The sequence below is a fragment of the Cavia porcellus genome, unplaced genomic scaffold (genome assembly GCF_034190915.1).
Source record: "Cavia porcellus strain 051 isolate PalLab524CR breed Dunkin Hartley unplaced genomic scaffold, mCavPor4.1 scaffold_14, whole genome shotgun sequence".
Lineage (NCBI taxonomy): Eukaryota > Metazoa > Chordata > Mammalia > Rodentia > Caviidae > Cavia > Cavia porcellus.
The window spans coordinates 6,139,177-6,165,337 of NW_026947497.1; the positions used below are offsets into that span (position 1 = coordinate 6,139,177).

The following is a 26,161-nucleotide window of genomic DNA, read 5'->3' on the forward strand; positions in this document are numbered from 1 at the left end:
ATTTTGACTTAAACACTGAATCTAATTTCTTACTTACCCAAGTATTTTGGTTTTGCAATTGCTCCTTCTGTGCTGTGGGGCCACTCCTCTCTGACTATGCATCTGCCTTTTTTTTTTTTTTTTTTTTTTTTTTTTTTTTTTTGTCTTTTTCGTTTTTTATCGGTACCAGGGATCGAACTCACGACTGCCTGCTTGCAAGGCAGGCGCTTATGCCGCTGAGCTAAATCCCCAGCCCCCGTATGCATCTGCCTTTTAAAAGCTTCCTTTCTGGACTGCCCTCCTCCCACCAGCCCCATTTCTGTTCCTCCTTTCATGGCAACACTCCCACAGGATCGTGTATCTGCCTTTCCACACCTCTTTCTCCTCAGTGGAGCAGGCAGGCTCTCATGCTCATTCTCTGGAACTGTCCAAGATCATCTGAGTGCCTCCTTGTCGAATCTGACAGTCACCGCTCACCTGCCAGCCCCCTTAACATCTCAGCAGCACTGGGCACCGGTGCCCATGCCCAGTGACACCCTGGCTTCCTTCGCACCCCTGGCTTCCAGGACAACAGACTTCCAGTTGATTTCCATCACAAACCCTACATCTCCTGCTTCTTGGCTCATGCCCTGGCCTCCTCTTTGCTCAAGACTAAATCGTGAAGACCCCCTCCGAGGCCCCTTATTTACGCTGCTTCCTTCCACACTCTCCAGTGCACACCTACAGTCACCCATCCTCCAAGCCCAGCGACCTACACACTATTTGTGATAACCAAATTTATATCTCCAGTCCCCAACTCCTCTGGCACATCCAGACCTGCTGATGTGAACTGTGTGTCTGAACATCTACAGACAGCTTGTCAGTCTGTGGGTGGAGGTGTGCTCCCTGCTCCCCAATTCTGGGACAGAGAGGAGCTGGGCATCGGGCTGGGCGATGGCTGTGAACAGCGATGACCTTTCAGGTCAGGGGAGTGGCAGAGATTGGAGCTGTATCTTGGCCTGGAAACAGCCTCTCCACACTTGCTGCCAGCCTGAATTTCTGTGGCAGTCACTCAGCCTGAGAGCATAATGGCTGCATGACACAGAGTGGCCTGCCCGCTAACACACTTGCTTCTACCACATGATGAGAACACAACTTCCATTATGTTGTTAAAGTCCCAGAAGGGACATCTCAGTGGAAACCTGGTGTTTTCCAACATGCAGGCTGCAATGCAAGATAGGACAACAGAGCAAGACATCACTGTATATCCGTTTCCAGGGCACAGGGTTGTAAAAGTGACAGTGTCAGTGTATTTTGCTGTGCCCTGCTTTTAGTAAGGTATCACAAGAAAGAAACGAGCTCAGGGAAGAGCTGTTTGCTTCATAAGCAGAAATGGAAGAGGATGAAAATTTTTATAAAGTTGAGGCTTGCCAAAGTTGAGCAAGACAGATCCCTTTGTGTCCCACACATTAACAAAAATCTGGGACTTGGGCCTCATGTCAAGGGTCGGAGAAAGGGCGCTTCCTCCCAAAGGACCCTGTGATCTCAGGGTGTCTCGCAGTGGCCTCCACTGAGATGAAAGGGTGAAGCATGACACAAGGAAGCACAGAAATAAAGCCGAGGAGCCAGGACGAGAAGGGACTTAGGCTGGGATTTTCTGCATAAGGAACTGACCAGGAAAACTCAGAATGGAAGAAGCCCATTGAGCTTTAAGGAGGTTTTAAGGATATTTGGTCACTACAGAAACCTTGTGTCTGACTGGATAACGCCTGTCTCTGTTTCTTGAAGCAATATCCAAGCCTTTATATTTGTGCAAGAGAAAACTCACGAGTTGTGTGGCCCCGAAAGAGAGCATATGCTGTGCTCTAACGGGACTGCTGCTATGGCAGGGAACATTACGGAGAGACTCTCCTAGAGAAGCAGGGTGATTTGGTCACTTTCCTATTCCTGAGACCCAACACTGGACACCCACAACTTAACTCCTATTTTTAGTCATTATGTGGCCGCCTCTAAGGCAGGAGAGGGTCTGGCGGAGGAGGGCTGCTTAACTCATGGTGGCCAGGAAGCCAAGAGAAGAGGGAGGAGCCAGGAGAGAGATTCACCCTTGCAAGTCAGGCCCCAGTGAGCTGCCTCTTCCTCCCAGGCCAAGCCAGCCCTGAACCCCATGGCCTCCTGCAGTCCCTCACCCTTCATGGCATGAGTCATGGAGGGGACATCTGCATATAAACCCTAACACAGGGTGACTCTCCTGGCTGTCCCAGTGCTTTCTCCCCTGCCCCAGCAGGGTTTCCCAGAATTCTTGCTCAATGGGGAGTCAAAATTGCCATGAACCAGCAGCTGTGAGTTCCTTTCTCTTAAAGGGGTTTTCAAAAGCATAACCGTGTGTCCTTGTCACCACCCTGCATGTGTGGAGGGAGCAACAGCTCGATGATCTGTGCCTCTGACAATACTGTGAGACGTTGTTTCACATTTGACAGAGAAAACGCATCTTGCACTGCCACTGCCTGGAGCACCGCCCACCCCGCCTCACGAGGCCCTGGCTCAGGGGTCCCCTTTCTGGTGAACGAACCATTCCACTGCCCGTCACAGCCTCCTGGCATTTCTGTTGCCTTAACCTTCCTTTATCCTCTCTTTACATCTTGCTCTCTGCATAGCACTGTCTCGCTCCTCACTAGAATAGAAACTCTCAGGGCAGAATTTAATCTTGTTCCCAGCTTGTCCTAGCACTAGACCTGGTGAATACACCGTAGGCTCCTGAGGAATATTTGTTGGGGAAAAACCTAATTATGAGCTTCTAACTTCCAAATGTTTGCAGTTAGATTGGTTTGATTCTATTTTGCCGTTTATGTGTACCATCCCTATAACCAAGGACAGGTAGCTATTTGTGCACGGGAAAAGTGGGGTTACTACTTATGAGGTGGCATCACATGGCGGAGGCACGGGAAAAGTGGGGTTACTACTTATGAGGTGGCATCACATGGCGGGGCCCCTCACCGAAATTTTGTCATACTGGATGACATTTGGTCTCCTTTTGCTCATCTGTTTTAAGGCTGCGATGGTGGGGCTGAGGATGTAGCTTGCTCAGCACACGTGAGAACCTGGGCTTGGTCGCCAGCACTTGGAGAAATGGCACCTGTGAATGATCACTGGCGGCCATAACTGTGTGTGATATCCGGTTAGGTCCTGGGAGTCCTGGAGCCTCCTTATTCTGTGATTCAACAGAAACTCATATAATAGGTCCTGCTTAAGGGAGAAGCTAAAATTCTCCAGAAAGAGTTGGAATCAATCCAGTCCGGTCTATTCATTACTCACTGGCCTTTGCCTTGTGCCAGACAGCGTGGGTACAACACAGGCATGGCTGCCCTGTTAGACGCTGTCTCCCCCGGGCCCAGGGTGGTGGACAGGCAGTCACGGCACAGGCCGCCAGCAGCTCCTCTTGCCCGGCCAGGTGATGCTATGAAAGCCCAGCCCACAGTGGTGATGCACGTCTATAATCCCAGCACTTGGGAGGCTGAGGCAGGGGGATTGCTGTGAATTTGAGGCAGCCTGGGCTACAAAGTGAGCTGAAGGCCAGCCTGGACTGCATAGTGAGACCCTGTCTCAAAAAGACAAAACACAAAACAAACAAGAATTACAGCCTGCAAATGTCAGCCATCTCCGGGTCAGAGAGGGCTTCCTGGGAGAAGGGCTTTCCAGACCCAAGGAAATAGAGAGGGAAGAAGCACAGAAGGGGCCGTGCACCCCGCTTCAGGTTCTCATCCACCCGCAAACCTCACCCTTCCTCTGTCCTTCAGTCCTGCTCCTTGACCCGAGGCTTAGCCCTGCCCCAGTCATGGGGCTTCAGCGGCACTTGTTTGTGAATCCAGCACAGAACCAATAAATAAGGAAAACAACCGGGAGGTGGCCAGTGGGACCTGGAACCAGGCCTGCATTACTCTTACAAAAATTTGATTTTCTGCAGAAAAAATATTTTGACTTCTACATTTTTGGACTTCATTAGAAGGTTCTGAAATGGATGACACCAAGCTGTTTGCCTAAAATAACGTCCCCAGCCTGAACTGGCATGGATGCTTCCTGAGATTAAAATAGAAACGTGTTTAGCTAACAGAAAACAAGTTGGAAATCAAAGAGTTGCTTAAGTTGGAACACTTCTTTTTCCTTTTCTTGCCGAAAATTCCTGTTTTTACACACAATAAGAGATCAGGATAGTAAGGTCACTTTGCTACAGGACTTTCCTTCAGCAATTTAAATTTGCAGAACTCTCTAAGAGACAGGGAAAGCTGCATAATGTACCAAGTTCACTCAGTAAAAGTTTATCAGCACTTCCTGTGTGCCTGGCACTGTTCTGGGCCCCGGAGGAAACACCTGCCCTTGTGGAGTTTGCGTTCTAACCCAAAGAACCACAGACACACACAGACACACAGACACACAGACACACAGACACACACACGGGAGATAAGCAAATCACAGGTAGGAGTTGCAGTAGGAAAGCAAATTAAGTAGGATGGGGCGGGGGCCGCGCCAGGCACAATCTCAGATAGTGTGTGGTTGGGGCTGTGGCCTCAGAACAGAGACCCAGGGAAGCCAGGTGTGCACCCTGCACACATCTGGGTCGGTTCAGGCGCGGGCTGCGCGGTGACCCCAGGGCAGGGAGGCCAGGGGAACAGAGAGCCCACGTTTTAACAGACAATTCGGGGACCTTGCCCTTTTCTCATGGCCACAGAGCAGTGCTGCTGCGGTGGTTTCCAAGGACCCCCAAAGACCAGGCACCGCCACCCCTCGCGGGCACAGCGTCCCTCGGGGCCCCGCACCCACAGCTGGGGGCGCACACGGCCCAGGTCTGAGCGGTTCTGCTGATGGCACCCGAGCCCAGCAGCCTTCGGGTCGGTCGCGAAACGTATGCGAGAACTCGGGTGCGCCGGGGGCAACGGGCTCCGCGGGAGAAGCACGGTCCCCGCCTGCGCCTGCGCCCCCGGGCCCCGGCCCCGCCGCGGGGTTCCCCTCTCCGCGCCACCCCGTCCAGTCCCGTCCGCCCGCCCAGGTGCCCGGCCCCGCCCCGTCCCGCCCTCCCGGGCGGCACCGCCCCCGGCGCGAGCGGGGCGCCGCGGAGCGCAGAGGAGCGCGCCGGCCCGGGCAGAGCCGCCGCCGCCCGCCGCAGCATGCCGCCGTCCCCCGCGCTCGCCCTGGCGCTCGCGCTCTCCGCCGCGCTGGCCCTGCGGGCGGCCGCCGACTTCGACGGGAGGTGAGCGGGGCGCGGAGCCGGCCGGAGGGGGCGCTGGCCCGACCGGCGCCTGCCGCGGCGACCCCTCCCGGTGACCCGGGCGCCCTCGGGGTCGGGGACCGCGCGCCCCGCTCGGACTGCGCGTGGGTCGGTGCGCGCCCGCCCCGCTGCAGGCCCGGCCGCCGTGACAGGTCCGCCGGCCCCCGGCTCCCCGCACCGCGTCCCGCACGTCCAGCCCCGGACGCCGCCCCGCTGGTCCACCGCGCTCCTGTGCCCGGGAAGCCGCGCGGCTGGGCCCCCGGCGAGGGCGGGAGCTGGGGCTCCGGGGGCCTTGGGCCAGGCTGGAGGCGGCAGGTGGAGCGGGAAGTTGAAGGAAAGGGGTGGCGGCCGGGGGCCTGGCCTCCGAACTGAACTGAGGTTTCAGAAGCAGTTTCTCTCCAGCTTGGCTGTGTTTGCATTTCTTGCACGCGCATTTATAACGAGATAGGGTTGTGATTTTAATGGAGCTTTAGAAAGATGATCTTTCATAGAGGAAAAGGCGCTTAGGTGTGAATTCCAGGGACACAGTTTTGCAGCTGACAGGTCAAAGCGGGGTGTCTATCCTGAACTCGCTGCTTGCCTTAGGCATGTTCACGTTAAGGAGGAAAATCAGGCATCATACTGATTTGTTGGTGCAGGCAGACTGCAGCCCAGGGGAGCGGTCTGCTACACTGCAAGTTCTCTGGTTTTATCTAGATGTCTTTTTCTAGTACCTGCTTTCTCCCTTTCCTTTTCCTTTCTTTTTTTCAGTGTTTTCTCACTGTTCCTCTGGTTCTGAGGAACCCCTTCTCTTTCTATTCCTTCCCATCTGCCTTTGCTGTGAGGAAAGAATTCCTTCTGCTTTGACATGTCTTTTATTACTTGATACTTTTCAGTTTATGATGGATCAGTCAGAACTGGTTTTCACTCCCCCCAGTAACAGGTGTGAGTCTGAGGAATCTGTTTCATGTGAGTCTCAGAAGCCGCCCTGTGAATGGCGGGCTTGTGGATTCTTGGTTTTAGCTGCTGCTATTCTAGTTAGGAAAGGCTCTTATTTTCTTCCCTGCTATTGTTTGCTGGGTGTGTGTTTATGTATATGTGTGTACATGTGTGCACTTGCATGAGCACACTGGGTGTCTGAGATCTGACATTAGATCATAGAACTATTTCAGTGAGTGTCTAGCCATTTTTCTATAAGCATGAAAGAGTTGTCGCAGATTGTTGGGTGTGGTTTGATGCCCTTTAAAACCGTTTCCCGTGGCCAGGGTCTGTGTTTATTTATGTTGTTGTTTGTGTGTGTGGCAGGTGGCCCAGGCATCTGGCGTCCTCGATCGGGCTCTGTCGCTATGGTGGGAGGATTGATTGCTGCTGGGGCTGGGCTCGACGCTCCTGGGGACAGTGTCAACGTGAGTATCTGCCTGCGGACCCCCGGGTCCTGGGAGGGGGCTTCTCCTGGCCACAGTGTCCCACGTTATGTGTCAGCCTCATTGTCACCTAGCAGGGCTTGGTGTGCGGATATGTCTGAGGCAGGTGCTCAGGGTCCCTGGCTCACCTGAACTGCCCTCGTTTAAATGCCAGCTCTGTCCCTTGCCGAGAGCCCCAGGGTCAGTTCCCGAGACTCCGGCTCCTGTGTTTCCAGCCAGCTCACCTTTTTCTGTGCTCCAGGCCCTGAGATGGAGTAAGATAAGTTGTCTAGCCGCTATTTATGTGAAACACATTTGGAACCTTAGTGTGCTCCTGAAATCCCCACCTTTGCTGTGGTTTAGAGTAGCCCATTTATAATTTATTTTTTTTTAAAGAGATGACATAGACAGCATTCTTATTGGGCCACCTGGTGTAGTCAGAAGAGAGCTTTGGAAAACATCATCTGTAGGTTTTAGAAACATCAGACTCATTTAATTAATAAGCATGGATCCAGAAGAGTAGCTTCTGTTTGTTCACATTCAGAATGAACATTACAGTGGTGAAATATCAGAGCTGTTCCAAATTTTACCTGGATCTCAAATTTTTACCCTAGCCCTTGCCTCCTCCCATAGACAGCAAATGATCAAATTAATATCTAAGGTATCTTCAGAGAGTTGAGGGCATAGGCGGAGAGATTCAGGGGCCCAGAAGTCTCTTCATCCCTAAGAAGGAAGCAGCTAAGGGGACCAGGGGAAGGAGTCCGGGTTGGTGCTGGGCTGGCAGGGGAGGAGCTTGCTGCAGAGACGGCTTCTGGGTAAACTGAGGCTGGGAAAGTTAACCTTGGATTTTGAGATTCAGCCTCACCTTTGTGACGGTGGGTGGTGACAGCCACAGGATGGCTCTGGTTGCACACACAGGCTGGTGTCTGGCAGGTTAGGACCAGACTACGGTGAGGTGACGGGGTCCCATGCTGTCTACCTGCTGTGCACAGGCCTCCAGCTAGGCCCCTGCCCTGCCCAGCCACCGATTCTTTGATGGGACGTGGTCACTTTGGTTTCTAGTAATGGAGAGAATGGACAGGGATGCTGTATCCCCACTGCCTGGTCTGCTCAGTAGGGTTTTAGAGGATGATACAAAAGGGGGACAGTAACCAGCGGAAATTAGTCTTCTGCCAACTAACGCAGAGCCCCGGGAGTGTCTGCACAGCTGGAGGCCAGCGGGTGCGGAATCTGAGGGACCAGTGGCTGTAATGACTGACAGTACCCTTGCCTTGGCCCCCTCCTTCCACACGCCCCCCCACATGAAGAGCGGGCGGGGCGTCTCAGAAGTTGAGAAAGCGTCCTCCTCCTTGGCTGCCATAATCAGATGTTGAAGTGTTCTGGGGTCCTGCGGGCGCCTGGCCACACCCAGGACCGGGCTGCATTGGCAGAAAGCCCAGGGCAGCAGCAGGGGCGCCTGCCCTTCTAAGTAGAGGTTGGGGTGCACAGGCTTCCTGCCAGATGCAGCGAGAGGAGTCCAAGGGAAACACTCCCTGGGGCCGGGAGGGGGCTCTGACTGTGAAATTCCCCAGGTAGCACCTTTAGGGGCTGCTCTGGCTTTCTGTACCACGCGGAGAACTCTTCCCTAGGAGGCACTTGCTACGCAATTCTGAATTTGAATTTATGCAGAGAAAGTTACAAAGATGTTATGGAGTTTTATCATTCAAGAGATTTCCTGTGTTTCACTTTCCCAGAGCTCCCCTAACAGTCCCAGGACACTTCTAGTGTGTTTCCACTTTCATTTTGTTTCTAAAAGAAGGTGAAACCGGCAAATATAGTACCTGCTTGTGTTGGTCTCTTCCCTCTTGTTATACCGCGGTGGCCTGAGAAGACTCCAGCGTGGCCTGAGCTAACTATTGAACTGGTTGCATTATAAAATGATTTTGCACACATCACCGTTCTGGACACCGAATCAGTGCTGTGTGTGGATTTAGGAAACTGAAAGGAATGGAAGAGAATGGCGCTCCAGAGCTGGCCTCGGAGGAAGGGTGTCTGTGTCGTCACACTCCATTCCTGAGCCGTGATACTGCCAAATTTAACAGTGGTTCCAAAGTTCAGTGTGTTTTATTAAAATAGGACTCCTGTAAGTTAAGCAGGGGCTCGTTGATTCTTTACCATTAACGCTGAGGATGGCAAGGTTGTAAATGTGACTTGAAAAGACAGACGTGTTTGTGAGCGTGCCTTATTTTTCCAGAGTCTTAGCTGATCCACTTGTCTGTGGTGGGTTCAGAGTTCTGCCAGTCTTTGTTTTGCTATAAACAGGTAGAGGAATGTGGGGTCAGAGGTTAGCCTGTGGGATGAATGGAATATTACCAGAGGTTGTCGACTGTTTTCAGAGAGGTTTTATGAAATGAATAAGCCTCTCAAGAAGTATGTTTTAGGAAAGTACCCAGCAATTGTGTGGCATCTAAGCACAGCAGTGGATTACCTATCGAATTCCCAGCAGCAGCCAGTCAGTTCCATGGGAAGCATCGCTCTGGCTGTCCTGTCTGGGCCCTGACAGTCAGAGCGTTCTCTTCCGAAGTAGCAGTTCCTGTCTGATCCAGGGAGCCCCATACACTTCCCTGCGGGGTGACTCATGCTGGAATTTTCCTGCAGAACAGCTCAGCAAAGTGCGGTACCTGCCAGTCTGTCTTTAGAAGGTGCCTGTCCCCAGGTGACTCTGTTGTGTGGCTTGTTGGATCTGACACTCCACACCAGCACCCTTTGGAGGTTTATCTGTTGATGTCTGCTGGTAAAACTCAGGGCTGAGTCCACTGTGCCCGCTGCCCGCTTTCTCCGCGTGGATGCACGTGGCAAGCCTAGCTGCTGTCTCTGCTCCTGTGACTAACCACCAAGCCACATCCAAGGTGGCGGTGGGGGGGGGCCCACCTTTCTCCTGGGGTAAGGAAGGACAGATGCCAGGTGCCCACAAGGGCCCAGCACCCAACCCCGTGTCCTGTCTGCCGGGCTCTGCACGCTGTCCTGGCCTTACTGCCCGGCTCAGAACACACAGCCAGGTCCGGAATAGGTGCCTCGTGTCGGCCCAGGTCCTTGGGGTCATGGCCTCGACTTCTTTCCTGCTTTCATTCTTTGTTCTCTGACCTTGACTCATAAATTGATCTCTTGGATATAGAAAATCCAAAAGTCACTTTTCTAATTGTCTCGGGCTTTACTTTTGTTGAATATCAACATGACTTTGCTTTTTAATTTTAATTTTCTTTTTTTTTTTTGTTTTTTTCGTTTTTATCGGTACCTGGGATCAAACTCACGACTGCCTGCTTGCAAGGCAGGTGCTTATGCCGCTGAGCTAAATCCCCAGCCCCATTTAATTTTAATTTTCATTAGTGCGTGTTTGTGGTACCTAATGATCATATTCTACGCGGGGAGTGGGTCACCCATTTAACACGTGTGCTTTTCCCTTCCCTTCCCCCCTCCACGCCCCCTTCCTCTATCTCTTGTAAGGCCCCATCTCCCTGCATCCTATTGTCTGTCTTTCACTTTGCTCTTTAGTTTACTTAGACTGTGGGTTCCTCATTTAAGAGAAACTACATTATATTTAAGCTTACATGTCTGATTTATTTCACTTAGCATTGTGGTCTTAGGTTTCATAGATTTTCTGCAGATGACTGAAGTTTCCCTTTTTATGACAGGCTAGTACTCCATTTTTATATAATACCATGTTTTTTATCCACTCATCTCCGCTGATGGACATAGGGGCTGCATCCAAGAGCTATTATGACTGTACACACAGATAGATGGATCACAGTAATAGGAAACAATGTCTAACTCCGTGGGAAGGGCAATCACCTGGTTGAATGAGTTTCTATTTTTACTTTTGAGGAGTCTCCACACTGATTTCCCCCGTGGTTGTACTAACTTGCACCACCCGGCTCCTTCGGGTCCAGGGCAGTTTCCTTGTGCCCACGCCTGAGGGTCACGTGTGCACAGCACAGGGCGCCTTGCTTCACAGATTCTCAGCGTATTTTGGGTCTTTGCTTTCATAAATTTCTGCTCCTTAACTTGCCCGTTATCATGGTAGCACATTTCATTTTATTGTAATAACTAGTTTCCTCCTCCTCCTTCTCCAAGGGGAGACTTCTGTAACAGGGATTTCTTGGATGTGTATATTCTACTTCAAAAGCTGTGTATGGGAATAATCCTTAGCTAAATGCACTAGATAATTTACACCATCCGAGGCCATGTCCTGGCTTTTGCGTTTTATTAGCTAACTAACATCTTAGCTTCCCTTACAGGCAGGATTCCGGCAGGATTCCGATGTTACAGCCCCAGGCTCCCTGTGGGAGCTTCTCGAATGGAGCGAGGCAACTGTAGGATGGGGTCCTGACTCCCCATGTCTTCCTGTCTGGTTGTCTTTCTGTGCACTTGGAGATTTGACTGGATCCACTGAAAACACTTCCTAGGGCAGTGAGGAAAACCTCAGAATGTAAGTAGTTCCAGGTTTCAGCAAGGCTTTCGACTTGGAGTTTCTGGCTGTCAGTGGAGAGTTTGTGGTCTCCGCAAATGCTGTGAATTAGGGAGTTTTTGAGTCACTTATCCTTCAGATCAGGAAAAATGTCGATATCTTGTGTTTCTGCCAGAGATTTGAGAAGGGAGCGCACGCCTGTAGACTGACTTTGCTTTTGCAGCTCTGACTCCCAGTTCCCTCAGGCTTTCTTAACCATTAATAAAGGTTGCAGCTTTACAAATGCCAGGTAAAGTGCGAGATCACTTCTTATCAGCTTTAGGAAAACTTACAGATTAGCGAAATATAGGGGGTTGTGAAATAATACTTTATTTCAAAGCTTTTGCAGTGGTCAAATAATCATAGTTGGATAGTGTATATTTCTGGCTAATTGTGAATTGGAAAGAGTGATAAGCAAATTATATAATCTGTATCTCAAATGACAAGGATATTGGTTTCACAGAGAATTTTGGGTGAGATATTTCAATTTCACATTTAATTTCTTGTGTCAGGCTTCAGAAAAAGTCTTATGAAAGGATTGTGATCATTAATTTTGTTAGCAGTGACTTCCTGTCCTGAGTCACAGAATTACATAGATTATATCTTTGAGTTTTTGAGTGTCCAGGAATGGGGTGCTGGGAGGGGCCAGGCTGTACACGCAGTTGGCCAGTGCTGGGCCACTGACCTCGCTCCCACACACTAAATGAGAACTCGGCTTTCAGGCCCAGGTGGTGCCTCCCACAGCCACGGTGCTGGGACAGTGCCTCGCGGTAACAGCTGTGGTAGTTTCTGTAAAACATGAGTTCGTATTTTAGAACATAAAGCATCATCTTATTTGTGTACAGCTGTGTCCCCCACGAGTGGCTGGGGGTCCCACGGGGCAGGTGCTTTCGGAGTCACCACAGCCTGCTGGCTGGACCTGTGCCCCGTTTATGGACTCAAGCTTTCTCCCGTCCCGAGATTGGTAGCTGCCTCCTCTAGGATCAGAATAGAGTCTGGTTTTCGTTCTTCGGGTTGCTTTCGTTCTGTTTTGCTGAGATAGGATAAGAGCAAGGTAGCGGAGAATCTTACAGTTACTTGAGGCCCCACACCGGAGTCTCCAAACCCTTCTGCTGATGGAGATCACCCAGCCGTGCTTGCCGGGAAAGGTTGTTTAAGAACACCGTGTACACTGCGTGACTTCGAGTGGTCTCGGAATGCGGATTCCAGGAGAGAAGCCCTGTTGAAGAGGCTTGACCTTTTCAAACAGGTAATTTTGGAGTAGGTGTGGCCTTCAAAGTCAGGTTTCACAGGAATTACTTTGTGCCGTCCCATTCTTTCCCCCTGATTAGAACTGCCCTTTATCACGATCGTATTAAGATCTGACATTTCCTGCAGTCTCCTAAAGCCAGCTTCTTGGCCTTACTCCCTTGCATTAGAAACCCAGCCCTTTTCTCTAGCAGGCAGCTGGGCCGAGGAAACAGAGGCTGTCCCCAGTGCGCTAGTCCTGCTGCTGGGTCGGGTCACACAGCTGCTGCCCGGAGGGGAGCAGCCAGTGCTTGCTGGGACTGAGCAGGCCCCTGTAGTCCAGGGACTGTGCTGCTGCTCCGAAACTTGCTGATGGAATCCCAAAACATAGCTGTGCTTCCTCACCCGCCCTGTCCTTAGAAAACCCGGTGCTCAGTGCTGTCTGTCTGTGGGCTTTGAGTTCACTGCCTTTTGGGTCGGTGGAATGGGCTGTGTCCTGCAGGGGACAGAGAGTGACAGTGGGGGACGCCATGTAGTGTCCTGCGGTGAGCGGAGGAAGATGGTCCACACATGGAAGGATGTCCTTTGGGGCGATGCAGCCCTGGGCAGAGGGCTCTGAGAGCTGACCCCTGCCCCTGCCTCTCCACTGAGTACAGGCACTGTTGTTCTTTTGCAATGATTTTGTGCAGGTTTTAACATTTTTCCCATCACTCTTTCTAAAGTATTAATTTGCTTTGTAAGAGCAAATATATTCACTGTCGCTAGTACCCCTCCCAGAGAGATAGACAAATGCATATCTTTGGGATTATTTTGGTTTAAAAAAATACTTTGCATACTTAATGGTAAATTCCTATACAGCCCCCAGTTACCTACTCATTTTATACAGAGGAAAGATGCTATGTACACTGTCCTGTGCCTTATTTATTTTTCTTAACAGTTCATGGTGATTGTTTTTCATTTGAACTTGAAAAGCCTCCTGGCTTTTTAAGAGGTTTATAGTATTCCATTGCATACCACAGCTTAACCAGTATTCCATCGATGGACCTTTATGCTGGTTGTAATCTCTCGCTAACAGGAGCAGTTCTAAAATAACCACAGACATAATGTTGACTACATCATTTTGCATATGTTCTGGTATTTCCGCAGGGTGCATTTCTATATGAGGTCCCGGGCTGCATGTATGTGTTTGTTGCTCTAATCAGTGGCCGATGATTTCTTCACTTGGGAGAAAGTAGGTTAATGGGTGCGCTGGGGTGGTGGTGTTGATGTGAGGCTCCGGTAACCCCATGCATATCCCGGGTCTCAGCTGTTGCTCGATTCAGGGTGCTCTGATCACTGCTCTGGCCTCTGCATGTCTGTCCTCATTTTTAATGTTTTGCTCAGACCAGGGGGTTGGGCCGAGATGTGTGCATTTGTCAGGCCTCCCCGACTTTTCTCCGTATCAGTCCCCTACATTATATGGATGTAGATTTCTTTTTACTTATAAGATTCACATGCTCTCTTAGGAATTCATTTGTGGATCCTTCATGACTTCGTGATGCTTCAGCCAGAGTGTATAGCCCACTGTGTGGGGGGTGTGCTGTTTTCCTGGTCCATGATCTATTTAGGGAGGAGCAGATAGGATTCCGAGATCTTGATACCATTTTGGGGAATACTCGTTGTAAAAAAATGCCCTGTCAGGAAGAATTGTGACATTTCTTTGGAAAAGTGACTTCAGGGCCCGGGCGTACAGAAGCTCACTTCAGAGCCAGCAGCTGCCTGGCAAGCACAAGGTCCTGAGTTCAATTTGTGATTTCAAAAAGAACCAAAAAGTGACGTCAGAGGTGTAGGGATTTATACTGTCTATCCACTAGTCTAACCTTTATCACAGTGATGTATTTAGCTCAAATTTTTAAAGAAGTGCACAATGAAGTAAAAACTTAAAGGCGAGGGAGAGGAGAGGGGGCAGCAAAGGTTAACACTTCTGGCTTTCCGTTGTCCGGACTCTCGTGCCCGCCCCAGCAGCCCAGTACATTTCCTGTTCATCTTTGTGGAGACTTCTAAATACTCCAACGTTTTCCTTTTCCATAAAGCAGTAGCACAAAGTAAAAACCATTCTTTATTTTGCTTTTTTCATATAAAGACTAGTCCTTGCCAGTTCACAGAACCCTGATTCTTTTAAATAGCCACGCAGTGTGCTATTTGGTTTTGTTTTGTGAGACGGGGTCTTGCTACGTAGTTCAGACTGGCCTTGATTCGCTATCCAGCCCAGGTTGGTCCTGGATATCAGTGATCTTCCTGCCTCAGCCTCTCAAGGGCTGGGATTACAGATGTGTGGCACCATGCCTGGCCAGTGAATCATAATAATCCCCTACTTAGGTACATTACATTTTCAATATTGAGCGTTTACAAAAACTGTGTGCTACAGGGACTACCTGTGCATCTATCATTATCGTATACAGTTAGAGTTGGGGAGAGTTTAGGTGTGTATCACATTTCTATATTAGTACAATAGTTGAAAAGCTTTCATTTTATCATCACACATTTTCCTATATTTGTGACATTTTATATAAATCAAAGGAGAATGGATCATAGCCAGCATTGTAGAGCAGAGACCTTCTGTTCAGGCACTGTCCACTTTGATTCTGTAGAAGATGTTTTAAGAGATTAAACACAGTTGCCTTCTCTATGTCGGTTTGTTTATGCTTTATCTTGTTTGGGAAAGGTGTGAAATAGCGTCCAGGAATCCGTGCTATAAGACAGGAAAATATGACGAACAAGGACGAGAGGGAGAGATAAAAGATGTTAGGGGGAGGATTATTGAAATGCAGATGTGTAAGCCTAGGAAACTGCGCGTCTTTCAGTGTGGCGCTCAGCTTCCTGTCACCCAAGGGAAAAGAGAAGTGTAATTGCTGCTCTTTGTAGCTGGGGAAAAGGCAAACCAGGTACTCCGCAGGCACAGGCACAGTGTGGCTTTGCCGCGTGTGTGGTTCTGAGCACGGACTTCTGTGTGGTGCTGCAGAGCCGGTGAACGACGGTGTTGGTGGGTTTGGAAAAGCACTTTTATGGAGGATCATCCTCTGTAGGACCCTAAAAGCCCAGGTCCCAGGAAGCACGTCCACAGTACGCTATGCTGTGGGTGCACCCTAGTCACCATGTCCTCAGCTTTCCAATGGCTCGGTGACCCACTCGCATATCTTGCAGTGACACTAACCTGTGTGGGGCTTCAGGGGACAGTGCAGGGTGAGACAGACTGTGCCCCCTTGGGTCACTGACCGCCATCCTAAGCATTGCTGCCCTGTTTAATAAAGGCCAGTCTTCTTTATTTCTTTTGTTTTAGGTCTGTGTATTTAGAAGGTCAGGTAGCAGCTGACAGAGCTCGGTGGCTTCAGTATGAGCGACTCTGCAAAGCAATCAGTGGGAGATTTTTTTAAATGCCAATTTTGTACTCATTGGGTTTCAGTATACAAGCTTATCACCAGTTTGCTCTGCACCTATTCATTTTCATGCTACGTCTTGGAGGATGGGGACGAGAACATCTTAGGGAGGGGGCGTCATATCAGCTGCTGAGCCGGAGCAGACTCACAGCAGAGCCTGGGGTATTCTGCTCGTCTCCATCCAGTACCCAAGCTGAAGGGTTCTTTACAGGGGGCCAAGGAAGAGCTACGTCTCCCACAGTTCCAGGGGCCCAGGGCCAGGGGGGCCTGAGGTCTTGGTGCACACATGCCCCAGGAGAAACAAGGAGACCCCACAAGACCTCCAAGTGATGATAAAATAACAAAAAGATGGCAAGCATGGGTCCAGTGAGGGCCCTGTGTCCCGAGACGCTCACATGGACCGGACGCTGACCTGTCCGAATCGCACCCTGGAGCAACCTGTAGAGGAGCTGAGGCGTTAGCACGGCCACAGCCCACATCGTCCGTGGATTCTCGGAGCACACGAATGGCCAGTCCTGTCCTCCAAGATACAGCCTGAATAACTTACTGTGAAAAAGCCTCGGTGATGTCCGCTGTGGACTGCATCACAGCAGATGTGAGTGGCTCTAATGGGACTCTTGCCTGGGTCAGTACTTCTCGGACCTCGTCCGGGTACGTGAGAAACCAGATACACCTACCTACTCACTAAAACTTGGTGTGTTATAGGGTACCGTGTTCAGCAAAGTAATACCATATATAAGGAAATTCTGTTTTAATAAACTGAAACTTTAAAAATTTTTATCGTTTCATCACTGAATTATTTCTAGTTCTAATTATTTCTATTTCTCTATAATTAAGGAGTCTTAGTTTGGTCACAATAGAATTCCTAGTGAAATTCCTAATAAAGCCAGTGTAAAGGAGCGTGGTGAGATCGCCCACAGAGGGTCTGATAAAGTATCATGACATCTGGTAAATATTGACAGACAGCTGTTTGTCTTTTCCATACTATTTTATTGATTCTGTGAGGAGTTTTAGTTTTAATTTAACCTGGTAAAACAGCTAAATCAACTTGTTATTCTTCATTTTGATGGAAAGAAAAATATATGAATAATCAAAATGATTTCTCAGCCTTCGAATATGATATTTGACTTGGAAAACAACTTTTTCCCCAACTCTGATTAGGAGCCCTCCTTTTCTGAACCCTCATTCACTAAAGTCTGGAGATGACCTTGGCAAGAACTGGTTTCCAGGAACATAGGGATTTGGGACCCAAGATTTGCTGTGCTGTTTGCACATCAGTAATTAAAAAATAACTAAAATTTAGAGTGAAATGCTTCATTTGGTCAATATTTCTTCAGTCATTTTTTTAGATTAATAACATAAATTCCCAAGAATTGAAATGACTTTCCTATTATGTACAGCAACAGCAAATCACATAGGTGATGTTGCTTTCATAGATAAAATTCTAGGAAACATATCATCGCTGTTTAAATTTGTGCTAAGATACATAAAAGGAAGAAACAATGAGGAATTCCTACATTTATATATACTATGCCAAATTTGTGTATTATTTTCAAGACCTCTACCCTTATTTTCATAAATCAGAGTTCTCAAATTCAATTTTAGTGGAAGCTCCCTAAATGGTCAAAAGTATGTGCTGCTTAATTTGCAGAAACTAACTTCATGGGTAGACTTTCCAGATAGAAGCTTCACAACACTCTGCATATTTTTCTAAAGCCTTTGGCAGTGCTCAGATTTCATAGGAGCTCAGTAACGATCTGCCGAACATGTGCATGTCAGCCGGTGGCAGAGTCATTGGTCATTCATGGAGAAGCACAAATTACAACTCGTGTGATTCCATTTATTTATTCTATATGAGTATTGAGAGTTGATTTTATACCATGTATGCTTATAATGTTAATAGTTTCTACTGGATAAATTGTTCCGAGGTCATATGATTATGTTTTTAGGATATTTCACAAAGATGATAGTGTTTCTGAGGTCCCTTATCCCTTAGATTGAGGTTTGGTGCTTTGTTTCGTTGATTTGAGATAAGCTCTTGCCCGAGTTTCCTGGGCTGGCCTTTGAACTTGCAATCCTTCTGTCTCAGCCTCTTGTGTAGTTGAGATTACAGGCATGTGCTATGCTACCCAGTTTGGGTTGTTTTGAACTCACTGATGAATTAAAATGCTAGTTATTGTGTCTTGCTGTTGGTGAATGGCTAAGACTGTGACATCCCAAGAGTTCGTTAAGAAGAGGAGAAGCAGTTTTTGAAATACTTACTTTTGGTGAAGAACAGAATTACAAAGAAATGTGTAGAATTGCTCAATGCTTTTTAATGTCACACTTAGGTCCAGTGGATTCCTTGTATCTTTCATATATGTGTGAAGTAGGGCACTGCCTGTTGAGGTCATTCAGGCCCTGACTTAATTAGCACCATGTTCCTGGGGTTGCCATCCTGATGCTGGTGTCACAGGGGCACCGAGTGGGAGTCATCTGTGAATAGAGTATCAGTCGCATGCCAGCCACAAACACCGCCAACCGTAAGGACAGGGAAGGAGAACTCTGGAGTGTCACTGCTTGTCTCTACCCAGTGACCAGGGAGGGGAGTGGGAGTGGGAGTGGCAGGGTGGCCTTCCCCTTTTCTGCATGTCCCCAGCATTGTCACATGTGGGGAGGTGCCAGTGTGCCCAGTGCTGCTGGCCTGAGAGGCTCTGTGCCCCCAGCGGAGTCTGTGGTCCCTGCAGTAGCCATCTCCAGCCACGGCGTTTATTTCCTTTGCAGAGATTTTGCTCGGCCTAACTTTTGGGGCTTGTCTAGCCCATCACAGTAAACTGAACAATGCACTTGCACCCAGGTGTCCTGTTGGCTAAGCCAAGGTTCACTAGGGCCCCTTAAGGTTTCTTCTCATTTTTCCCTTTAACCTTGTCTGAAGTTGAGGATTATCTCCAAATCTGTAGACCTGTGTTCAGCAGGCAGGGACAGAGACTCTCTGATCAGTTTAATTTCTCTGGCTTGGATGAGTTACAGCTTCATACAGTCATCAGAGTGCTTAGTTACAGAGAGTGCATGACACGGATGTGACCCCTCACAGGCGAGGCAGCAGCACCCTCGTGTGAACTGCAGGGGGAGGGAGCTGCAGAGCTTGGCGCTGGACGGGGCGGCTCTGTGGGCAGTGTGCTCATGTTTACTGTGGAGCCGCTTTGTGCAGACTGGCGAAACAGATGTAGCAGAACTTGGAGCGATGCTCTGCATTGTGTGCTGCTAACAAGTCCCATTTAAAGGCCCCGCAGTAAACTAAACCACACTCGTGTGCACACATGTGCACACATATGCCCACACATATGCCCACACACTGCATATGCAGGACGTTTTTTGGGCAACTTTACAAAAAGTAGTGATGGTTGCCTGTGAAAATTTTCTCATCCATCAATAGCAGTGAACCACAGAAACCTCCTGGGAGTAATCTGTGCCAAGTTTAACATATCTTTAATTTAAAATTCAGTTTTGCATAGTTGTAAAATATAAATTTTGTAACATGGGACCTTAGCTAAAATTTTATACTGGAAGTCTAAACAGGTACAGTACATATATTTATATCATGAGATCCACTAAACTTGTATATGTTCAGGTTAGTTTTTGTTAAGTAGGACAAATGTAACCCACCTTTAAAATATTATAAGAAGGAATAAACAATACAGAACTGTTTCATTGGTTGGTACTGATATAGCTAGTTAGAAAATAATGACGTTTGCTATTCTTTGCTAACTTGTTTTATGTTGTTAATAATTTAAAATATTTTTCTGAGAAATTGCTTTATTCAAAATTGGCAATTAAAAAACACTGAAGAAACGGTATCCTTTTATATTTTTTCTATCTCATGCATAACCAAGTCATAAATAACTTTCTTTAATTTGTGATCCAGAATTTAATTTATGCTTTGACTATTTTCTGCTTAGAGTATACTTGATATTTTATTATTCTGTTTTAAGTAATGGTGGCTTCTTTAAAAATTGAAAACAATAAAACAAAATACTAATTTGTTGTAAACCTAATCAGTAATAGCAAAAACCCTAGCACACAATAGTATTGTGTTTGTTTAAGAATATGAAGCAATAATTCTGGATCAGAGGTTAAATTATTGCTTCGGTTGAGTTCAATTTGACTTAAAAATTTTTCCTGTTATCCAGCAGAAGACTTCAATTTTAAATAAGACAAATATATTTAAAATTCATTTTAAAGTAGCTTTAAACAGGGAAGTCATAGGAAGTAATCGAAAGGAAGTAATCCAAGTCATCTCTTCGCTTACCTCTAGGATGCGAGGCGGGGAACCGCCCATTAGCAGTAGTGTCTCCCCTGCCCTTCCTTCTCAGTGGCTTGTGCATGCCCCTGCACGTGAAATGGCTGAGCTTTTACAGTTATTGCCATTGACAACCAAAACAGCCATGCAAGAAGAAAATGCTGTGAAAGGGAAGGAAAATATGTTAACATTTCCTCCCCAGAGTTGGTGAAACAGGTAAGTAAAGATGTTTACATTTAAAAACTACCAGCCTTGGTTACTAATTGATCAAAAGTTTTAATTTTTTTCAGATGTTTGTACAACACTCATTTAAATAAAAGGATACTGTCTCTAAGAACCAAATATTAATATTCTGAAAATGAAAAATTGGATTGGAAGAAAACAGTGTCACACAAGGTCTGAAATATTTTAGTCAGAATTTGGACTATAGAGGAATAGCATAACTTCAGTTATTGTTTAATATTTTTGTTATAAAATGTTTTTAATAACAAAATGGTGACTATAATATTACTATTATAAACATGTCCCAGATTTTTTTTTTTTTGTTTCAGAGCAGCACTGAGAGTTGAATGTGTGTAAGTCTCCGGGAATGTAACAAGTTGATAAATACCCAAGTCCAGCCTCCTTACAGAGAAAAGATCTGGAATTTCTTTTTTTGGACATTTGTTTTGCAGCTTTCTACGTCTTAAGGCAGAGAATAGCCAGGATAAGGTGCCAGCTTCCAGGTTAGATGATCATATTTCTTGAAATAATTGTGGCTAATCTATGTCTTGAAGGACATAACTTCTAAATAATAACTTTATAAGGCTATAAACAAAACAGTAGTCATGTTTTTGAGTTCTTTCTGGGGAAACTATTCCTTAACAATATGTTCATTCTGTTTATAATTCTACTAAATTAATTTTAATTCAGTTATTACATTTAGCTTTTCCTTTTTGCTCTATAATTAATTTGTCCTGTTTTACGAATCTAATGAATTGACCTGCATTCTAAACCTAAAACACAGTTTATATTTTTAATAATTAACCAAATAAAAAAATTCACCAAATGAAACTACTAATACCAAACTATCATTAACCTGAGGGAATTGTGTTTCATGCTCATTAATTCTCCATGGAATTTCAGGTAAGAAATGTTTTGATTATCTGAAATGTACAAGCTATTTTAATTAATAGCCCTTATGGGTCTTTATGCTGTTGTTTTGTCACACAAAGAGTTTATTGTTCCAAGTGTATTGGCCATGAATAAATCAACCTATAACATTTTAGTGGAAAATGGTGGTAAAATTCTCATGTTCAACGGAACTGGGTCCATGTGGACAGTCTACCTTAAACCGAATGAGGAAAGATACTACAGATAACACAGAAAATGTTTTCAAGGTAGAATTTTAATTTAAAAAAGCATTTGGGAACAAAATTAATGTTTCTAGAAATAAAAATTAAATGCTTCTTTGTTCAGGGAGAATTAAAACACCAAAGCACGCACACATCATGGTAAGTAGCAGTTACAGGTTGGAGTGACGGCTTGGGGAGGTGATATCAGAGAGCAGAGCGGATCTGGCACTGACAGACACGGATTTGGGACCTTTCCCTCTGACTCACAGGCTTTGAGAAAATAGACATTTTATTTAATGTTTAGAGGGATGCGCTTCTAATCTTCATACTGCTTTGCTAGAGGACTGCTGGCCATCAGTGCAACGCTATCTAGAGAGCGGTTATCATCAGTGTTGCAACCATTGTTACGTGGTCTGAATGTAGAGCAGGAAGAACTCTGAGCGTGTCTTATTGGGGCCCGTCACAGGCCGCGTGGCGCAACCCCTGTGGAAGTGAGGTTTGTTCATTGTGACTCTCTTTTGGAACTCAGTTGGGAGTAGAAAGTTTCTCCTGTTATTAATGTCTGAAATAAAACCCTTCATGGATAGCTGTGTTTCTGCACTATTTCTTTCGCATTTTTCTAATAAGATCCATCCACAGATCTCAGAGTGGAACAGTTTTGCTTCCTTAACAGTGTTTGCACTTGAAAAAGAATGAGGAGGAAACAGGCTGGACTTGGGGGACTCAGCATTTATAGAGTTTTGGGTTTACCTGAGAAACAGTCGAGAGCTCACTGGAGGCCAGGAGCCAAGATTTGGTGATAGGAAGGTACAAGGTGGAGGGAAGTGGGAACGTCCAGGAATCAGCGTAGGAGGGGATCGGCTTTTATTCCTCCTGTGGTTTTAAGCTGGAGGCAGGTGTGAGAGTGGAGGGCACGTGGGAGGAGTCTCCTTTTCTGCTCGCGAGGAATGGAGAGGGCCACACAGACCCATGGCGCTCAGCGGCTCCATCCCTTTGGGTCGTAGGCACGGACTGCTGCCTGGCCCCTCATCATCACTGCAGACAGCATCCCAGGAACCCAGGGTCCCCACATTCGTGTTGCTTGCTGTCCTGCTTGAAGCCCTGCAGGCCACGGCAGCCCTGGATGGGAAGCCTGTGTGTTTCGATACCATGAGAGCACATCACGGCCCAGGAGTGATGAGCTGGGATGGCCAGCTAAACCCTGAGGGTAAGGCGGTCAAGGAAATGCAAAACGCAGGCACGGAAATCTGAGGGTCTGCAGTTTGGGCACTGTAGGAAACACAAGCCCCTCAAAGCGGCTCTGGTGCGAACCTTTGGAAAGAGACGCAGCAGCGGAAGTAGGAAGGCTGAGGTGCGGGTGCCCTTGACATGGGGTCGGGCTGAGCAGCCACTGCAGGGGGACGCTTGCACAGGGACGCTGCGAAGATCCACGGCAGGGAAATTCAGTCGTGTTCCAGAAAATGGAAGCTGTGCACACGGGGCAAATCTTTTAGTTTTGCTCAGTGTATTTTAACATTGTTTGGAAAGCATCGCCAGCATTGCATAGGAAACGTATCAGACTGCTCAGCAGGCCGTGGCCCTGCACCCCACTCCTCCCCCGGAACCCTGAGCAGCTCTGCTGCTGCCGTCCTCGTCAGAGGAAGAAGCACATGTCACTTCCCGTGGAACTCACAGAACCTGCGGACACCTGAGGTGTGGAGCTGATCCCGAGCTTCTGCTTCAGCAGTCTGGAGGGCATCGCTCCGAGGCTCAGGACTGATGGCTGCTGCAGTGGACCTGGTGAAGACTCAGGCTTGATTTTAAGTAGTGGGGTTGATACGAAAAAGAAAGGGCGAGCGTCACGCAGAATTAGGACACTGGTGGGTGGCACAGGCCCAACTGTCATGGCAAATCATGTTTGGGACACTCAACTGTTTTGAATGGCAGCTTTTTTTGTAAGAAAGTGTTATCTCAGAGGGTGCTAGCGAGGACCCAAGGAGAAAACAGCGACTCAGCTTGGGACTGGCTCCTGAGTCACTTTCCACATGATGGCTGTCGTGGTGAGGAAGCTGGTGAAAGTGGAGAAGAGGGACCAAGGACGTTTCTAGCATGTTCTGCTGGGAGCTGAAGGATGCAGGGCAGTGCAGAAGAACTGGCTGGTGGAGGCGTGTCAAGTTAGACCTGCTTGTGACACTTTGCAGTGGAAAGGCTGGTGTGTGGGGTGGACAGGGGCTGGGGCCTCAGCCAGCGTCTTTCCTGTCCCCCTCAAGCCCGCTGCCCCTTCCTCCCTTCCTCCCTTCCCTCCCTCTCTCCCATTGCCCTCGCTCAGCTTGACCATGGCCCAGTGACATCCCCAGAGGATCAACTGCAGACCCAGAAGCAGGATTGGGAGAGGTGAAATGCCGTGTCCCACTTCGGGTGAAAAGAAGCGGAGCCTTAAGTCCTTCCGAGGAATTCCCTCTGGTTTCCGTGTCTGCCGTGGTGGAGACAAGCGAATCCGTCTTTCCCCTTTGGGTTGACCTTTTCTGTTTTCTGTCACAGTCACTCCTAAACCTGGGCAAATATTCGACTGAAAGTGAATCATTGTTAAGAATAGATGACCGTTCAAGCTTTCAGTTTGTGTTCTCTCCTGATTCAGTCACCTCCTGGCTCAAATGCCACGTCCTGTGCTGGGCCATCCTGACTTTCACAGAGGAGCCCTCCGCTCCCCCGCCTGCCCTGCCCTGCTGAGGCTCTGTGCGGATTTGTGCCGCTTGTTCTGCTGGGCTGTTCTGTCCAGGAAGGTGAAGAGTGCTGGACTCAGGGCGATCCTGCAGCACCCTGTCCACTTCCACTCAGGAATCTGAAACTGTAAGGGATACGCATTTGTATAGAAAAGGAATAAAAACTCACGAATAAGATATGATATTAATATATTATAGATTTAGGAAAGACAGTTTGTTGGAAAAAATGAATATATTTTGCTGGCTTTTCTTATATGACCATAATACATATCACGATCTTAACTCCTAGTTAAAAGACCGCAAAGCCAATTTGCATGCTTGAAAGCACGTGACTGTAACATGACAGTGTCATCGGTGGCTCACAGTCCCCTGATTGTTCACAGGTGTGGGTGGACGTGAGTGTGCAGATGAGTGTGCAGGCTGACAGGCCCCTCCCGGTGAGCAGTGCTGTTGCTCTGTGGCCGGGTCACCATGGATGCTCTGATCCTTCAGCCCCCGCGCTGCCTCCTGCCTTCTGGCTTTGCTCCCACTTTGTGTTCTTTGTAAAAGTCCCTGCACCTGCCCGCTTGGTGCGTCCCTGCACCTGTCTGCTTGGTGCGTCCCTGCTCAGCCTTCACGCCTCAGCTCTGTACCTCCTGAAAGCTTCCTGCCACTGTCCCTATCCCGGCTCCCCGGGGAGGAGCTCTTCCTTTCTCCAGCCTGCAGAGCTGTCATCCTCAGAAGGCTGAGCAGGAGCTGTGAAGGGAGGAGCACCCCGCCTCGTGGAGGAGTGCAATTTTTGACAAACCTCTCACACCGTGGTGTGAGAGATGTATTTATCAAGATATCTGACTTGCTGTAGGAGCACAAGGGGCTTACGGGAGCCCGGGGAAGGTGGGGTACCCGTCCTAGTGAGATGGCGGTGGGTAAATGAGTCATGGTGAGGCCTGTCAAGATCCGACTATAGCCAACAGGGTATGCAGTGGTGCTGCAAGTGTCGCAGAGGGGATTCGAGCTGCTTCCGGGGAACCCGGTTACTTGTGTGACTCAGGATGGGGCTGGTGGAATAGGTGGGAGTTGAATACTGAAAGCCGGCATCGAATGCTGAGCTGGGTGCTGGGTCTCACGGGAGCGAAGGAGGCGTGGTGGGGAGCCAGGGACTTGAGCATGGTAGCAGCTTGGCCGGGCCTGGGGTCACAGTGATGAGGGAGGAGACTGGTACCATCTATTGCTGATGGAGCTTCAGCTGTTTGCAGATTTCTGTTTAGAGTTCTTCATCAGATAAATTTGTAACACTTAGAGTTTCTCTAGGAAAAAAAAAAACGCCAAACTGAAGGCTATTATGTCAGTATATTCATACTCACGAATTGATTTAATTCCTGAATTATTCATGAGTAGCTTGATGGAACCTATGTCAGCGCCCCTCGAGGTGTTAGGGATCTGGGTTCCGGGAAAAGGTGATGATGGTGATGTTAAAACTTTGTGACCTTTTATGGTGATTCCTTAGTCCACCAGCTCAAAATGAGAGGATCATATTATTAAACAGACACGACAATTTTATTCGGAAAGAAAGACTGTAATGTGTTTCATTTCATCCCCGTGAACTCCTGTCCTCCGACATCAGGGATCTTCCTTTCCTCGGCCTTTCCTGACTGTCCCCAACCCACGCGTCCACTGCTGCCTCCTTTGGTGCTGTGTTCCCTCTGGTGTCCCAGTCCTTTTGGAGCACTGGGCTTTCCCCCCTGGTGGTCCCTGTCACCCTGACCAGAACCTTACCATCATCTCAACGTGACCACTCGTGTCGGGAGGAGCTTGTTTTAAGCTCTCCGTTTGGGTTTCCTCTCTCAGTCTTCTCAATACACCTGTAAGTCTAGATGAATCATGCGGGTTTACTGTTTTTTAAGTAAAAAGATGGTGGCTCTTGCAAGTTCCCATGGTTCATTGACTGATTATGTGTAAGGGCAGAGCGAAGCCGGGGAGTTAGCGGGGCCCCTGTTTCTCTGGTGGCAGGGCCGGGACCCAGCAGCCTCGCCCCAGCTGTGCTTCACATCTTCTCTAAAGTGCTTTGAAAAATGAATGTTTAGGACGATGTTGGCTGTTGGTTTGTCATAGATGACTTTTATCCGATTGCAATAAAGACC

At 48.1% G+C, this 26,161-nt stretch overlaps 1 protein-coding gene across 6 annotated transcripts in view; it reads left to right on the forward strand.

The window, feature by feature from the left end:
- Positions 1-4,799: 4,799 nt before the first annotated feature.
- Npnt (nephronectin) overlaps positions 4,800-26,161 on the forward strand; it is a 64,400-nt gene continuing 43,038 nt past the window's right edge. For 3 of the 6 annotated variants that reach the window (XM_063260598.1, XM_063260600.1, XM_063260597.1), the window contains exons 1-3: positions 5,046-5,200; positions 6,503-6,603; positions 20,680-20,730. In XM_063260598.1, coding sequence (XP_063116668.1) covers positions 5,118-5,200; positions 6,503-6,603; positions 20,680-20,730 — 235 coding nt within the window. In that variant the 5' untranslated portion in view covers positions 5,046-5,117. Of the gene's footprint in view, positions 5,201-6,502; positions 6,604-20,679; positions 20,731-26,161 lie in introns of all 6 variants that reach the window. The other 3 variants (XM_063260596.1, XM_063260599.1, XM_063260595.1) reach the window with 2 other exon arrangements.